At 37.0% G+C, this 17,901-nt stretch overlaps 1 protein-coding gene across 1 annotated transcript in view; it reads left to right on the top strand.

Annotated features, from left to right (window-relative positions):
- PPP1R21 (protein phosphatase 1 regulatory subunit 21) overlaps positions 1 to 16,666 on the top strand; it is a 31,695-nt gene extending 15,029 nt beyond the window's left edge. The window contains exons 10-22 of the mRNA XM_005151844.3: positions 1,872 to 1,973; positions 2,051 to 2,139; positions 3,009 to 3,145; positions 4,128 to 4,220; positions 5,233 to 5,360; positions 5,729 to 5,881; positions 6,592 to 6,684; positions 7,810 to 8,043; positions 9,539 to 9,574; positions 10,738 to 10,854; positions 11,765 to 11,863; positions 13,851 to 13,979; positions 15,438 to 16,666. Of these exons, the coding sequence (XP_005151901.2) occupies positions 1,872 to 1,973; positions 2,051 to 2,139; positions 3,009 to 3,145; positions 4,128 to 4,220; positions 5,233 to 5,360; positions 5,729 to 5,881; positions 6,592 to 6,684; positions 7,810 to 8,043; positions 9,539 to 9,574; positions 10,738 to 10,854; positions 11,765 to 11,863; positions 13,851 to 13,979; positions 15,438 to 15,467 (1,440 nt within the window). The 3' untranslated portion in view covers positions 15,468 to 16,666. The remainder of the gene's footprint in view (positions 1 to 1,871; positions 1,974 to 2,050; positions 2,140 to 3,008; positions 3,146 to 4,127; positions 4,221 to 5,232; positions 5,361 to 5,728; positions 5,882 to 6,591; positions 6,685 to 7,809; positions 8,044 to 9,538; positions 9,575 to 10,737; positions 10,855 to 11,764; positions 11,864 to 13,850; positions 13,980 to 15,437) is intronic.
- The last annotated feature ends 1,235 nt before the right edge of the window (positions 16,667 to 17,901 follow it).

Consider the following 17,901-nt stretch of genomic DNA (forward strand, 5'->3'; position numbering starts at 1 on the left):
ATTCTTTGGGGCAGGATCTGTGTCTTGCTTATGTAGCCCAGTGTGGTGACTGCATTCTGCAGATACTACAGCAGTTTACACTAAGGGAATAAAACCAGGTTTCTTAGACATCACTTCGTACACGATTTTTCTTAATGTCCTAGTTAACTTTTCTTTGTTGCTTTTCATCAGAGAACTGATTCCACACAGCTGAAATAGGCAACGCTGTCAGAGCTGTAATTTGATTCTCCTTTTCTGATAATGGACTTTGATTCAGCAGTTCAGGCTTTGTTTGTATTTATAATTATGTATCTTCTAGTCTGCCCCACAGTGTATTCATGGCCTAATTGCCTCAGTGCATACTACCTCTCGGGCCTTTTGCTGTGACTTCCCACCAGTGAAGTATCTTTTATTGCTCACTGAAGCCACTGTTGCCCCAGTATTTTTGATTAATTTATCTGTTTGTTTGGCAAGTGATCTTAGTGTGATCTTGACTCCTCCACCAAGTGGTTCAAAAACTTTCCCTTAATGTGGTAGAGAAAATGAGACAAGTGTCAGGTAGTGGCTTAGCAGAATTGCACTGATTTATTTTTCCCCAACTCCAGGTCTTGTCTGGTGCTTTCAAGCTATTTTCCCCACCAAACATTCAAAGTAGATGTGGACAATTCCCTTCCAGGTTCAAGTATTCCTTTTCTCTTTAAGTATTGGATTGCTGGGTTCTGCTGGGTCTTCAGCATTGTGCCAGATAACTCCAGTCCTCTCTCTTGCAACGGAAGTCAGGAGCACTCTGCATGTGTTATTTCTTCCTCCTTAGATTTAGGAATTTTCCCTAATTCCATCCAGATTTGTGCATGCCTGAATGAGAGCTTGGCATCATTCTTTCTTGTTAACACTGTGTTACTACACTGTAATAATAGAAGGAATTAAATTTTCTCATACCCTATTTGCCTGGGATCTTTAACTGTTGTGGTTTAAATAATCAAAGGTGAAGGTATCTTTCTGTGGGGTGAAATAAAAACCAAGATCACTTTTGACTACCTGTGCTGATCTGTGGAATGAACTTTTTTTTGTAGTGCTGTGCTATCAGAATTGAAACCTGATGGTACTGTGAAGTTTTTTATGTAAGAGTAAATGCTGTTGTTCTCAGGTGTATTTTTTTGAAGGTGGAATTAGCCACAGAATTTACTGAAGCAGTTTTTAGCCAACTCAGGCAGTTCTATGAGGCTGAAATTTTGTAATAGCCCAAACGTGTCACAGTTCTTGAAAGTAAAAATTTTCCCTTTGATTAGTCACTGCTCCATCGTTTGCATTGGCATAACCATGTTTTGAGCCATTTTGAAGACTGGATACAGATAAAGATCAAAATTAATCTCTTGCTCTCAGTTTTAACTTTTAGTTCTTCAATACTTTCCACAGCATAGCTGTGCAAATCAAATGTTTGTGCTGCTGTACAGGGCAAGGGCTGAAAGAGAAACAGCAGCTGGGAGAAAGGTAGGATAGTTTATTCTGGAGGCTTAATGGTGCATGGATTTAGCCTTAATTTCATGGAGCTGAGGAAGGAATGCAAGAATGTTTAAACTTAAAAAGCAAGGGTTTGGTGTGCTCTGCATGGCAGTTAAAATGAGAGAGGGTACTGTGGCAAAGCCCTAGGTGGGGTTTTGCCTGGACTTCCATTGCAGTCTTCACTGTTTCTCAGTGTCCCTCAAGGTTTGTGTTTGTGTGTCCTGTAGAAGAGGTTGCTGTACATCACTTGACTATTATGTCTTATTATTGACATCCTGGGGATCACTTAAAATGCAGGAGCTTTGCTAAAGCAGACCACTCACTTGTTAACATGAAACAGTTTGCAAGAGCCTTCAGCAAGCACCGTTTAAAAATCTCTCTGTACTCAGTTCTCACAGTATCTTCATGAAAATGCTTCCTATGTTCGCCCTCTGGAGGAAGGAATGCATCACTTGTTTGAGAGCATTACAGAAGATACCGTGACAGTGCTGGTAAGATTTCTTGGGTTTACTACTGAAAAAAGATTTATACAGAGCAAAAGTATTTATGTGTTTGTTCTTCCTTTCAGGAAACAGCTGTGAAATTGAAGGGCTTCTCAGAACACTTAGCTTCCTACCTAGGCTTCTTAAGAAAGATTCTTCCTTATCAATTGAAAAGGTACTTTTGATTTGATAGATTAAATTAAAGGGGCACTAAGTGTCAGGCATGCAGCATTATTGACATCTACAATGCAAATATCAAGTCAACCTTTAAAGCACACTGTCTTAAAAGGCAGAATCTTTAATTTTTTATTTCCTGCTGGTTTTTGAGACTTCAGGTTATGCATGTTTGTTCACTGGGCATTAAAGCTAAAGACATGTATTTTAAAGCCTTTTTTTCCCCCTCTCACAGATGGGACTTTAATGAAAGCTGAACAGATTTTAATGTTTCTTAATATTGTTCAATAGCATTGATACTATTCAGGGATGATACACTGAAACTGCTAATTTCTTCAGCCTGTTTGAAGATTATTTATCATATTGTAAATATAGCAGTGTGGTAAAACTTGGCCAGATGCACATCCCTTCTGCTGTGAAAATCTTTGTTCTTGAGTGGATCAAAGGGAAGAGAATTACCAATGTAAAGGGCTACTTGAAAGAGGTTTTGGATTGAGGAAGGAGAAAAAGCTTGGTTTATGCCACCTTTGTACCTGTTCTCCTGCTCCTTAGGAAGCAAAAGGTAAATTATATGTAGTAGAGGAAAAAGACTTTAAAATGATGCAGTCAATTCCTTGTTGCAAATGTAAACCATTCCTTAGGTCTGAAAGCCCTAAGACAGGGGATAATACACACACAGAGTAACTTTTATGTATTACTAGGTTACTTCAATATGTTAACCTTTCTAAAATAAACTCCTAGTCCATTGTTGCTTAGGAGTAGGGATGTAGACAACACTGGTAATCTACTTCAAAAGTCATGAACTTGGTTTATTTTTTTTTTTAAGATAATTTCTCACTTCTTAAAAAAAATAAATTCGTATGTTCCTAGTTTGGAAGAAGAGTGTGAGTCTTCTCTTTGCACAGCTGCTTTAAGAGCCAGAAATATGGAGCTACACAGAGACATGAAAAGGTTGACTGCAGTCTTTGAGAAGCTACATACATACATTAGTCTTCTTGTGTTACCAAGTAAGTGTCAGGTTTTTGGCTCAGTTGGTTGCATTGAGGCTGGAAGGTACTAGCTTTTCCTTTTGGACTAGTATTGAGGTTCTTGGGGGTTTGTTTGGTTTTGGGTTGGTGTTTTTTGTATGTGTGTGTATGTTTTGTTTTTTTAAACCACACACACAAAAAACTACTGTGATAGAAACAAAACTGATTAATGCTACTCTTTAGGTACAGTCTAAACTATGAGGCAAGTGAGTTCAACCTCATAGCTGAACTTTGTGGCTTGGAGCATGAGTGTGCTCCAGAGTGTTTCTTTAATGCCTCCACACTCTTCCTTCTGGCTAGATATGAGCATGGTGCAGGCCTGGAAATTAGCAGGTCACATGTAGCACATTTTAGATAGTCATAGTTAACTGTAGGGGAGAAGTAATGACTGTGGATTTTTATAGTATGATTGACAGTGTCTTTTGTCATCCTTTAATCATATAGTTAGTAAACTACACTTTATTACTAATTGCACTTCCAGCTTCTGTTCATAAGATTATTAAACTGTAGCTCTCATGGGAATGACTAGAATTGGGTAGAACCTTTGTGTGTGTGTATGTATGTGGGGAAACTACCTCCAAATGCGTACTGTAAAGAATAAGGAAACAGTTACTATGTAGCTTCAGGTTATTTCAGTCTTCACTGTTTAGAAGGACCCAGATGGTGCTTCCTACAGCAGTGAACATGTAAATCTTTCTGCATGTGTAATTGTTTTTTGAGACCAAAACAGATGATATTTGTAAAATCTGAATGAAACTGGGGAAACTTGGGAGTCTTTTACCTGCCTACTCTGGCAAAATCTGGTATATCTACTTTTGAGATTAAAGTATATAAATCTCTTATGATTCTCATACCCCATGCAAATGTTTCTAGTAGATGGAAATTGGATTACTTTCAAAGCTAACTCTTCATTCATGGTCAAATCTTAGTGGTGTTTTTCCTTCCTACATTGTACTCTTAGGTACAAAACCAGAAGGACTTCTTAGGACAAATTACAACTTGGTGTTTACAAACATTGCTGCAAGTCTTCATGGATTTCATGACATTTTAAAAGGTGAGAGTACAGGAATACTGTTATGTTTCAACTCTGTTTCTTTCTGTTTAACATAGCACATGTGTATTCTGTCTGTAACAATGTTGAATGTATAACGTGTGATAAAACTGGTTTGGTTTGCCTTTATAAACTAAGATAAGAAATCAAACCTACTAACTACCTGTTTTGGACACGCATGTATGTTTTTCACTCCTGTTAGATTTGCTCTTCTAAGTTGCTAGAATGCTTGATTGTGGTGCTCTAGATCTTCCTGAGCAGTTTCCTCTTACTTTCTGAACTTCATTGATCTAGGGGAAATAGCATAAATGTACGTGTTTTCCCTTGCTTGCATACTGTTGACATAGCACCTGCCTTCAAAGTGGAATTTTAGCTTACTGTGTATAGTTTTACAGAAAATGTGTTATGTGCTAGAATTTCTGTACCATATAGCACTTCCCAGGGAGAAAAGAATCCCTATAGGTGAATTGTTTTATTACTAGTCAACTGTTTAAACATTAAGCTTTTATAATTGTAAGCAAACTTGAGAGGGTTTTGTTTATAACATCAGTAGCATAGCTCCATTTTGAAGAGTCTGTTTTAAAAAAAGATTATATTAGAGATTTTCCCTCTAACAAAATGAGATACTAAACCCAGAGTTTGTAGCATAGATAAGTTGATTGATAAATACATTGTACCTTTTAACATAGCTAGTATAATGTAAAATCAACCCAGCTTATACTTTACTTCGTTTTTCTTTATTTCCTTTTTAAAAGTGCTGAGGAAGACTCATTAGAATTCATCAGCTAGCAATAGAAATATTGTACTTAACATCTCACACTCCCATCCTCCAGAATGTTTGTTTTGTCCCTTCTGTCCTTCATTCCCAACCCAAACTAATTTCCAGCTACTTAAGCTTGCCTCAGATTGTAGTTTTTGGTGGTGGTGACCTGGGATTTCTCCATTCTGTAGCAATAGTACTTTATTGCAAAGTTGAAATTAATTAGTGTATTTAAGATATCTTTTCTTTTTCTAGATATTTCCAAGCACTACAGTCAGAAAGCTACTTTAGAACAGGATGTTCCAACTGCCACGCAGAAACTCATAACTACAAATGACTGTATTTTATCCTCTGTTGCTGCTTTAACAAATGGAGCAGGCAAGGTAATGGATATTTTTGTTTCAGTATAATGCCCTTCCTTGTGCAGCTTTAGAAAAATCCCCACAACTTAAGTGAATGATTTGGAAAATCTATGTATGCCTCTGATACTAATAGTTTATCAGGTGTGTTCTGAGGTATTTTCAGGCTACAAGTTAAAAACAACTGAATGGGTGATAAAAGTAGGAACTGTGGAGAGGATGCTTTACATTAGAAAGGTCTAAGTTATGTGGAAGAGTCTATAGCCTGCTTGAAATGCTTGTTATGAAGTCCTGTTTCGCTCAATACTTGTTTTTCTCTTGAAAGAGTAATTGCCCTGATGAATCATTCTGGCCAACTTAATTCAAAAAGTGACTTTTCCTGATCTGTCTAGATTGCCTCATTCTTCAGCAACAACTTGGATCACTTCACTGCTTCACTAAGCTATGGACCTAAAGGAGGAACAGAGTTCATCAGCCCTCTTTCAGCTGAGTGTATGCTGCAGTACAAGAAAAAGGCAGTTGCTTACATGAAGTCTTTGAAGAAGGTTTGTTCAGCTGTCGTGCTTGCACAGAGAGGAAACAATTCTGTTGATAATTGGTTTTGCTACAGAGAATACAGACTAAGGATTTTCAGTATTTGGAATGGGTGAGATTCTTTGAATGAGAATCTTTGGCTGAGCAATAATGCTGTTGAAAATTTTAGAGAAAATAGTTCTCTGAGGATATGTGCCAATTCTGCCATTACCCATTTCCACTAATTATTTCTTTGCCAAGACTCCAATGAGAAAGAGGGTAACTGCTTAGTTAAATTTCCTCCCATATTCACCAGGAATATAGAGTGAATGACATCATATTCTTACACTTGCATTCACTGGAAGGCAGTGGAGAGCAGCAGGAAAAAAAAAAGCTGAAAAGGAGGTGTGCTTTACCCAAAGGACTGGACAGTCCCATGTCTCCCTGTTGTCTCCATCAAAATCAACAATTACATGATGGTGTGCTTAACAGTTGTTAAATCTGTGAAGTAGGCCTTAGGATGCATTTGATCACTTTTTAATCAGGTGTGCATATTGGTTGGTGTTCTTTTGTGAACTTAGACTATGCTTTTTTTTTTCTACTGGCTGGTAAACACTTGGAAGATGGTTTGTTTTTTTTTCCCCTTTATTAAAGTAAGGAGGACAATAAGAAGATAAGCATAGAATACATAATCTGATCTACTGAGAAACATGTTTTGAGGTTTCTTTTTATCATTCTGCAGCCTTGTGCAGCTTCAGTGCCTTATGAAGAGGCTTTAGCCAATCGCAGAGTTCTTCTGAGTTCTACAGAAAGCAGAGAAGGTCTAGCACAACAGGTATTCTGGTATAAATTTTACTAACGTGTATGATAATGTATTTTATAAAGGTAAAGTAGTATCAAATAGTCTCCACATTTATGCATGTGGTTGTTTGTAGGTATATATGCATATACTTAAGCTTAAAGTTAGTCTGTAAATCTCCTGTAGAGTTTTGAAAGTAAAATTTATGCTTGTCAGGCTGGGTTATCCAAGATTTGTTCTGTACCTGCAGAACGTACATGTAGTTATAAAAGACAGCATAATACCTCTGTTGTCTTTGTTTATAAATACAATAAATCAGGCAATCTTTAGTAATTCAAATAAATGCAAAATAAAGAATAAGGTATACTGAAGTATTCCTTTCTAGTGTTATGTACTGCTGTGAGTGCTTTTTTGGACTATGCAGGTTTTATTAGCACTGGTAAAGAACAAAGATTTTCCTTTTCAGTTAGTCTGTTAATAGACAACAGTTTATCACTCTTGCAGTGTGCATAGATGCATAATTTTTGCCCATTATCTCATGTGAATGAGACTGACTGATCAACACTAGAACATCCTTTATTAGCTTGAATGCTCAAGCTATGCTTGAGTCACCATCATAGAACTTCTATGAAGAAAAAGAACTTTATTGGTGTGGGCCTTTTTTGTAGTGGCCAGTATTCAAACTGTATTAAGAGTGAGATGAATTCCAACAGAAGTGTATGGAGTGATGTGATAAGTACTGTTCCATAGCAGATTTTTCCTTTAATCTGGACAAGTGGGTTCTTATCAGGACAAGTGTAAGGTGGGGCTAATGGGAGGGGAGAGGTTGGTTCTCTTTCTAGGGTAGAACAAGACAATGCTGGTGCCAGCCACACACCTTTCAAGTTTTCATCAGAATCTTCCCTGCTTTGATTTTTCACCTAGTTATGTTGCCAGTTCTATGAGCTGTAACTTTGTGATGCATGTTTCAGACGAATTAAATAACATGGTCATTTATGAGAGGTGACTACAGTTAAACATGCAGCTGAAATCAGTAGTTACCTGCTGCATTATTCATTCGCTCACGTAATGGTTAAAAATAATACAGTCTCAAACGTTTCCTGTGTGGCTTTTTTTCCCCTGGTGTTCAATAACCTGGCCTGTAAACTTTCCCTCCTAAAGGTCCAGCAGAGCTTGGAGAAAATTGCAAGACTTGAACAAGAAAAAGAGCACTGGATGTTAGAGGCCCAGCTAGCTAAAATAAAGCTAGAGAAAGAAAACCAAAAACTGAAGAACTCTCTTAGTGGACATTTAACTGAAACTATACAAGAGCATTCTGTTTTGCCAAATGTAGCTGAACAAAAGAAGGAAACCACAGAAAAGAGTCTGAGGGAACCTATTAGGAGTACTAGTCTGGTAAGTGCCCCTTTTTTTCAATAGAGAAAAATCCTCTTTCTTTAGTGTAGTGCTGTTTGATCAGTGGAACAGTAATAATGAAAGCTTTTTTGACTGTGTTGAAATGCATTCACACTTGGGCTCCCTGTATTTGCAAAGCTACTTGCTAATGCTTTCTGCAGAGTTTGGAACTTACTGGATTTTTGAGGCTTTGCTCACTGCCTTTAGTATCATGGAGATATTTTTGTAGTTCAATACCTGTGTGACTTAGGGAGAAATAATAGGCACTGAACTCCTAAATTTTTCTTATTTCTTAATTAGGAAGCCTTGCAAGTAATATGTATCTTGGGTCTGTTCTGAATTTCCAATACTTAATCATGTGTAGGCATGTTTTAAGCAAACATAAGTAGGTAATTAGTATTTTTAAATGGGTTAAGACCTATTACAGGTTAGTTTATTATAGCTTAATTTTAACTTGAAACTACTCAAGCTTTCAGTGTTCTCTGGAGCATTAATTTTTATGTAACCTTCGTAGCTGCATACAATTTGGGTTCAAGAAATGCCTTTGACTATGGCATGCAATATTTCTTTGTTCTTTTATTGTTGGTAAATGGCTTTTTCCTGTTTATTAGTAGAATTTAAAAGGGGCTGACCTTTCTTCTGAGTTAACCACTTCTGAAGTGGTATTAACAGGGATGTCATCTGTAAGAAATAATCAGTCTACTCAGCACACAATAGAATTTCCCCCTCCATCCCACACCCCCTTTCCTTTCCAGATCTGGGATAAAAATGACCAATGGATTGTTTTGAAACCCCTGATCTTAAAGTAAATTGGCATCATAAGTTTTTGATCCTCTATTTTGTCTGTTAGGAATTTGAAGGAGATGCCTTTTTCTAGTTACAGTGTTTAATGCAACTCACAGGTCAACATATTATGTAAATATTTTGCATATACCTAAATATCCATTCCTATTGAGATCAGAAAACCCCTTCTCATTTCTCTATGAAGATATTCTTCCATTAAACTAGTTCTTGGCATACACTCAGCTGCTAGAGTTCTGTCAGTGCTTTATAGCGAACTGGCCATGTAATGCACTAGTTGAAGTGGAAAGAAGGGAATTCAGGAGATACTAAGGAAATCCAAGTTGTATTTTCTTGCTGTAAGATATGCAAAGTAATGTTTCAATATACTACCATGCCTCTGAGTTAGTTTAATCAAGCAGTTGTGTAATTGTACAAAACTAGCAGCATCCTGTTGTTTTTATTGTTTTTTCTCTATGTGCATCGTAAGGAAAAATATATTTGGAGAGTTGGTGTCAGCTTTAATTCTGTTCAAGGCATTCATGGTATTGTCACCCATGTTTGTTACAGGTAGAAGTACTTAAATCTGGTTTTGGTCTTAATTGTGAGAATTTTTTTAATTTAAAGTCCTTCTATAACTGAAGCTGAAGTGACTTGGAGTTATGGTATCTATTTTTGCAGTTCTCACTTAAGTGTATTTTCTTCCTTGTTCTAGATTGGAATGTTGACTATAACTACTGATAATGAAAAGGTAATCTGTTTTAAACATTATAAGTGTACATCTGGTAAATACTTCAATTCTGATTCTGTTAAACATATTTCAAAGGTCTGATTACTAAGTATGATGCCGTATAATGGCATGAATCACCCATGTAGTCTGTAATACTGTATGTTCAGGTTTCTGAAATCCATGTACTCATTTTCTTGTTTAGTGAACTGTTATCTCTTATTCATGTAAGCAGTTTGGAGCAGTGTGAGTTATGATCCAGGTCTTATCTGTAACTTGAGGAAAGCATTCCTCTGTTTGTACTTCAGTAAACCTAACTGCATTCCAAACCTCAATTCCTAACCCTTGGGGAAGAACTTAAGCTGCAGATAAGTCACTGGCTGTAGTGTCTGGTGTTTAACACTTAAGTGCAGGCTACCCCAGAGTACAAGTCACACCAAAAGAAACATGGAATCAGCTGTCAGACTAAATGTTAGCTCTTTATTTAGCACTGCAATAGTGTTATGCTTGCCCCAGTAGGAACTTAGCAGCATAAGATTCAGTACTTTCTGCTAATAATTCAGGGAACTGATGTGTATCTTAGTTTATTCCTCCTTTTTTTCTGAAGGTGTGATTAAAAGGGGTGGGGGTCAGAAAATAACTGACACAAATGCTTAAAAGCTCCTGTGTTGGTTATTATCTGACCTTGAAGGTAATGAAAGCTGGTTTTAGTGAGCTGCTCTGTAACTTACAGTGAACTGGCAAGTTGTCTTGGTGTGTTTGTTTCTAAAGTTCAAATGTCTAGAGAAACTTCTGGAACATGCAGCATTAGAAATAGTTCTGACTATTGTGAGCTTCTGAAATTCAGTTCTGTGAAGGAATTCTTCTGTGGGAAGTTTTGATGTGGGTGAAAGCAGTTCATTTCTGCATTGGATTTTCATCTTTGTCAGAGACTTGATATGTTGAATCAAGCTAATGTCTTACCTCTCTGCCAGCTCTTTGTTCATTCATGTCAAAAGTCACCATCAGAGTGCCAGGTTGCAGAGTGACCTGCTATAATTTCTATTGTGTTTGGAGAATGTAATGTTTTCGGGTAGAGCAGCCAGGCCTCAGGAAGGAAGAAAAGTTAGTATAGAGGGCAATGTTGTGATGTAAGTATTCAATCTGAGAACCATGAATGTCTGTCTGCTTTAATTTTGGTTTGCCAGACTCCAGATATTGAGTCTCGTGAAGATCTGATAAAAAACCACTATATGGCAAGGATAGCAGAACTTACATCTCATCTGCAGCTTGCTGACAGCAAATCGGTACACTTTCATGCTGAGGTGAGCATATCTATACTGAAAATAATAAATCCCTTTTGAACTTTCCACAGGCAAGTGTTACAATAATGAGTTTAAATATATGGAGCATAATCTTCCATAAAAATTTGTTTCTGGCATGTTTTTTTGCCTCTTATACAGTATGCATAAAAATGGATACTGTAGAAAGACATATATGAATAAATCCTTTGGTAGCCTTGTCTTGGGTGTATTAAGAAGTATAGTGTGTGTCATGTATAGGCATGTTCATAGAAGCTGAAGCAGCTGGCTTTAGTTACCAGGCTGGTTTTGACTTAGTGATGCTGATGTCATTCAAAAATTTGAGTGTATCTTGAAGTGATGAAGCAGTTCTCTGAGAAATTGCTTCTTAGACGTAAGTTCTAAATAACTTCAGGCATTAACAAAATGATTTGTCATATCTATGGCTTCGCATTTTCATTGCAAACCATGAGGTATTTTTTCTTGACAGTAGTGGCCATTTCAGTTTGTAATGAACTGATGTGGAATATACCATAGCCTTCAGGTTAACTGAGCAAATTATACTAAATATCTTTTGAAGGTAGATGACATAGTGTAGAGGAACCGTGTTTGTCTGATACTCTTGCCATGTATGAACTGAGTTGTTTGTATTGCTTTTTACTTATGACATATTTCCTAGTAATTTTGTGCTAAATAAGATGGATTTAGAGGATTGGCAAAATGATAATTCTGTGAAATGAAACAAAAGTGTGATGTTAACTATTGCATTACCTTTGCATTTAAAAAATGTGCACAAGCTCTGACTAAATTTCTTGAAATGTAAGGATTACAGAAAGATGGAAACATCCAACGCAATCAGTTAAAGATGGCATAAAGTAATACTCTGGAACTAACTTCCTCCCTTCTACCTTCCCTATGCTGCTCTGATTGACAGTGTCGAGCACTTGCCAAAAGGTTGTCTTTAGCAGAGAAGTCCAAGGAATCGCTCACGGAAGAGTTGAAGCTAGCTAGTCAAAACATCAGTAGGTTACAGGTAAGTAAAAAGTTGTATAATGTAATGGAGGCATTTTGTAAGCGTGTGTAAGGGGAAGTTGGAAGAGAAAAATTGGAGCCATCAAGCGTGATCATGCCTTTATTAGGTCCTTATATGATGTAGAAACTCTAATGGTTGGTAGAGAAGAGACTTAAATAAGATACTTCAAATCCCAGGTTTAAAGTTGAACATGTTTGCAAGGAGAAAGTTACAGTAACCAAGCCTGTGTTTTAGCACACCAGTCAAGGCTTTTTATGAAAATGGCTTTTTTAATGTCAAAAGGTGTGGTTGTATGGCTGATTTCAGATGACACAATGAACTCATTATCGTTTCTAGCATCTGGGACTGAAAGTCTTAAAAATGCTAGGGTGTTTTTTAGACATGGGTAGCTTAACATTAAGCAAATGTAACTCTAGGGTAATCTTTAAGAAGCCCATCTTAACAATAGATAATAAACTCTTAAGCCAGACATCCTGTAAATGTCCTGCCCCTTTGTCCTGTCCGTCCACACAGCTGAGAAAGGAGACCAGTAGTAAAGTATATATAAATATTCAGTTCATAAATGCCTTTGTGTTTTCTTTATGTTCAGTTTATATCTTTATTGCTCATCTGTGATGGTGAGTACCTAAAATGCTCCATACAGGCAGTTAAGGAAAAAGATCTAAATAATTGTTAATAAACATAGCGTTCTTTTGATTTTTCTTCAACAAATTCCCTAGTCAGTATCCAAGTTGGCAGCATGAGATGTTCATCTCCAATTACATATTAACATCCTAAGAAAAGATAGCAGGTTTACCATTTGTATGTTTAGTAGTCTGCATAATACTGAATGATGGAATAGGTTGGAAGAGTCCTCTGAAGGTAAGCTGGTCCCCTCTTATGGTCAGAGCAGGAGGAGTTCAGATCAAGCCATCCTGACCTTCTGCCATGACTGTTCCACTTCCTAAGCATTGTACTGTTCTTTGCTTTGTTCTTGATTGTTCAGCTTTCCTGAGCCCCTTTAACTTCCAGAGCAGTTTTACCTGGGATCTTGCCAAGCAGACCTTGAAATAAGCCAAAATCTGCTCTTCTTAAATCTAAGGTTGCTGTAATTCTGCTATTCATCTTGCTTCCCTCAGAATCTCAAATTCCACCAGCTCATGGTTCCTGCAGCCAAGGCTACCATTGGCTTTCACATCCCTGACCAGCTTTTCCTTATTTGTGAGTAGCAGGTCCCCAGAGAGCATCTCCTAGGCTGATGGATCACTGCTGTCAGGAAGTTCTTTACTACACTGAAGAGAACCCCTGAATTGCTTGTGTTACAGCTTGTTGCCCTTCCAGGAGATCTCAGAATAGTTATGAGGATCACGATCTTGGGGTTGAGAGATTTGTATCTGCTTGTAGCAGATACCTGCCATATCAACCTTTTTTCCTCTGATCCCTATATATAAGATCTTAATTGTCTTTAAAACACTCCTTCATGTAAAGCATGATTTCACTGATTTTATGCTGTCATTCCTAAAGTGTCTGTATCCTCCCTTCATTGCTGAGTTCTAGTAACTCACAGATGTGCAGTATCCCACCATGTGTCTCTAATGCCAGAGAGGTCATAGCTTCACAACTGCATATGGCTTGCTGATTCCTTCAGTTTTGTATGCCATGTATGTTCAAGTACAGGCTGTGCTCTAACCCTAGAAACTCCACTTGTTTGGTGGCTGGAAGCAGTGTTGGAAAGCTTAGCGGTGTTAGTCTTTTATGTAAGCCATAAAAAGTAGGGAGGGGTGTAGAAATGACAAAGGAAGCAGAGCAAAAATAAACAGTACAGACCATGCATGAGACTTAAAAGAAAAATAGCTATTTTCTTTCATAAAATATTTTTTCAATGATTTAGTTTAATTGTACACATTCAGCATAAAAGTGTATCTCACTAAGTGGAGATGGAAGTCAGCTGCTGTGCCAGTTTTCACTAATACTGAGCAAAGGCTTGTGGTTATTTTTTTCCCCTTAGGATGAATTGATGACAACAAAGAGAAGCTATGAGGATCAGTTAAGTATGATGAGTGACCATCTCTGCAGTATGAATGAAACCTTAACTAAACAAAGGGAAGAGATTGATACGCTAAAGATGACTAGTAAGGTAAGTTTGGAGTTCTGCGGGTGGCATTCGGCATTCCTGCAACACTAATCTTTAACAAACCAATTCACAAGTTGTAGTTCTCATTCTCAGCCAATTGGAAAGTAAACTCCAAACCTGTGAACTTAAATGCACACTTAAGTTCTTTTCCAAGCAGGGTGTCTACCCATATATCAGAAGCAAGTTTTTGACTTACCTTAGTGTCAATGATGAAAACCACGGAAATCTGCTGTTTTGAGCAGCCAGTGATTAATCCATGTTACATCCTTATTCTTACAGTTCTAGGGAGATGTCAAGGCAGATGTGAAGGCCTTTATCCTTCACTCACCTGGCTGTGAAACTAATAAACTAGCATTGTTCTCCTTAACTGTGGGAATGTATGGAAGCAGGTTTTGCTGAAGGGTTAAAAAGAATTAAAAAATCTATGTTTTGATTAAAGGTCCCATGATGGGGATTTAAATTTTTTTAGGATAAACCCTTCCCCCCCCATTTATGAACCTGTTTTCCTTCAGATATCTGAGTGGCTTGACTTGGCATCGTAATCTTTAAGACTACTTTTTGTTGTCCAAGCTCTTGTGTTTTTAGAGAGAAGCTCTTGGCTGCATACTGACCATAGCACTTCGTGTTTTTATAAGATGTTTTCTGGAATTCTTCACTTGTCATACTTTTAAGACTTGAAGTGGTACTCTGTCTGTAAGGAGGGAGTTCAGAATCTCACAACAGTACATTCAGGTTTTCACATGCAGAAGGCGATTGGGTTGAAATCAAAAGGATGCCATTCAAGCTATTATCACTTGGAGAGGGTTGCTGGTTAGTTTAAAAACAAGTGTTATCTTCAGGAAATAGGAAGACAGAGAATTGCCAGCAAGTAACTATTGTACTTGTAAAATAAACTTGTAAAAGTTTATTTTAAGCTACACATTTGCTTTGTGGAATTGTTGCAAGTCAAATGTGAGTTGGTTAGTTGTAGAACTAGTTCTTTGCTAAAGTAGGAATAGTTTGTATAGGCCAAGTTAAATTTGTTTTGGAACAAAAGGATAGGGTGGAGCATTCATTTTAATTTGAGGCAATTATCCTATGAGGTTTATATTTGACAGAGCACTTGTGTGAATTACGATTTAACTTGACTTCACTGCCCTTGCAGCATTAATGATGTTGATACAATTCAGTGTCTTGGGATGTAACTCAGATGTCTTATTTTCTACAGATTGCAGCTAAAGTAAGGTACTGTTGTGCTTATTTGAAGTATCTGGTACTTTCCTGTCATGCCTGTAAAGATAAGAGGGATTTTCAGAGCAGGCAGTTACAAGCTTCCATTATTAAAAGCCTATGGACTGTTTATTTTGAGTTTGACCATACTGCTTTGCTGTAGACATAAATTATCAGACATAAGGGTGTATGTTATCTGTCTAGATTTTCTTATCTGAATTATATGTTCTGTTCACTTGTTTCTTGTTGCAGGGAAATTCTAAAAAGAACAAAAATCGATAGCTTGCAGCCAGTCAACTATCTTCCGAAGCTGCTGCACAGGTTGCAGATAGTGAATGCTCATTGTCCAATTCCTGTTCCAGGAAGCCGAGCGTCATATTGGGTCTAGTAAAAACTGATTTGGTGCTGTAAATGGCTTTAAAATATTTAGAACTTGTAACAAATCAGACAGAACTTAATGTTGGCTCTAAACCCGGAAATAGACACTCTGTGGATAATTTATATGGTAATTACCTTCAGTTTTTACTGTGCACTTTTTAAAACCAGGTTTTAATTTCATGTAATAACTTCAGATTTTGTATATTTTCAACTATGATTATGCATTAACAAATTTGGATCAGTGCAGCAGTTGTCTATTTTTGAGTTATATGTTAAATTGTCAACGTGTACATTCCTTGTTAATTACAGTTTAAAAATGAGTTTGGAGACTTTTGGCCATGCAAGCTGTGCAGTTACTGTAAATGTATTACTCCTGTTCTCAGCCCTTTTGAATTAATTGGAATTGTGGCTTTAAATGATTTCTGTCAACTCACACAAATAAATGGGATCACTGTTTCATTTTAGACTCCCATAGTGGAAACTTTTGCTGCTTGTATTTGGCACTTTGGATTTTGAAGTAAAGAGCACAAATAACTGAATTGGGATACTTCTATGAAATCGCTTGAAGCCCTTATTTTAGGCATTTTGTTTACATGTGTCTGTATATATATATTGGTTGAACTAGCTGTTTAGAGGAAATTGTGATTGTAATTTGCCCCAAAAGAGTGGAACAATGCGTGTGTAGAATAGATCAGCTTACTGTGCTCACTCTTACAGTAAAGAAGAATATGAAATATGTAGAAGATTTAAACACTGAATTTGCAAAAAGCCTTCATGGAATTAAGTCCTCATGGATTCACTGGGGGGATGCACATGGCTTTTCCTGTGTTTTGAGAAGTTTGTGAACTCGCTCCTAAGATTATTATTTCCTTTTTTTAAGTGAATTCTAATACCACCGGTTTTCACAGCACTGATTTTTTTTATAGATATAATTATTATTATTTTATTATTTTAATCAGATGCTGTGCTGTTCCACACTTTACACTGATCTTCTCTTCTGTAATTTGCATTACGGCACTTACTTGTCCCATAAGGGTTTACTCTGATATCAGTTGTGTCAATATGTATTATTAGTATGTAATAATAAAATCAGCTACATGAAACCAGCTGCACTGCTTTCTTAATTCTGATTATACCACGGTTGCACATTATGATAGTATGGTGAGATATTAACATCTATTCCCAGTGAGGTAAGCTTAAGTAATTATACCAGTCTAGTTACTCCTGGTAGTGCTTCTCTTTGAGCCAGGCTGCATTTCTGTATCTAGTGCAAATACATTGTGTCCAAGTTAGCATTTTTCACCTTCTTGTTTGCCTAAAGGCCAACAATCATCCAGCTTACATTGATTCAGCTGTGGAGCTGTTCTGATACAGTTTTTCCTTTTAATGACAGAATGGATGTGGTTGTGAAACTGGTGAGGAGGTAGGGAGGGCCTGCATGCTTTCTTACTAGCAGCATGTTGAATTGAAAACTACATGGTGGTGCTAATGAGGTTTGGGAAGTGGTTACTTTCTAGCCATTTTATTGAAGCAGATAGAGCTTCAACTGTTTCATTTAGGGTTGGAAGCTAATTACTTTCTTTCAGTTCTTTTGAAACTGCCCTTTCTGAAGACTTTCATCATGCCATGAAGGTATTAATTTGATTGTTAATTTAATTCTCTGAATCAAATTGCTGAACTTGTTACTGATGCTACTTCTCTTAGGTGGTTGCATCGAGAAAAGGGTTTTGCTTATGCCATTTTTGTCAGGCTTAAGTAAAAAAATCTTTGAAGACTGAGACTTTAAAAACGTGCATAAAAAGGTTAAATGTAGCTTACCTCAAAGTGTGTTTACAACAGAGTATATCCCCTGATATCAAAACATGAATTAATATAGACTGTGTAGGCATTTAGGTACAGTTGTGATGTACATCTGTTTATCAGCATTTTCTTCTAGCAGTATCTATTTGGAAGTGTGTTGGGGTGTCCCTTTCACCGATCAGCAATAAACATGCTCAAGAAGAGGCAATTTTGATCGCTTGAGCTACCTTCAGTGTTTCAGGGAGCTGTTTTCAAGTTAAGTTCCAGACTATCATAAACTATCAATATACAAAAACAGAATCTTGGAGAAATTAAGTAAACCAGTATTTTGGATACTATTGTAGTAATGCTATGGAGTGACATAGTATACTATATGTAACTCAGTGGCATTAGAAACTGGAACAAGTGGAAATGCCCAGGTAGCTTGTTGCTCATCAGCTCACCAGGTGGTTCTGAATCAGTCTTTGAATATCTCAAATGCTCTTAAATACCTAAAGTGTTACAGAACAGTGCTGTGTTATTGAAAAGCTGAAGGCTG

This window comes from Melopsittacus undulatus, chromosome 3 (genome assembly GCF_012275295.1).
Source record: "Melopsittacus undulatus isolate bMelUnd1 chromosome 3, bMelUnd1.mat.Z, whole genome shotgun sequence".
Lineage (NCBI taxonomy): Eukaryota > Metazoa > Chordata > Aves > Psittaciformes > Psittaculidae > Melopsittacus > Melopsittacus undulatus.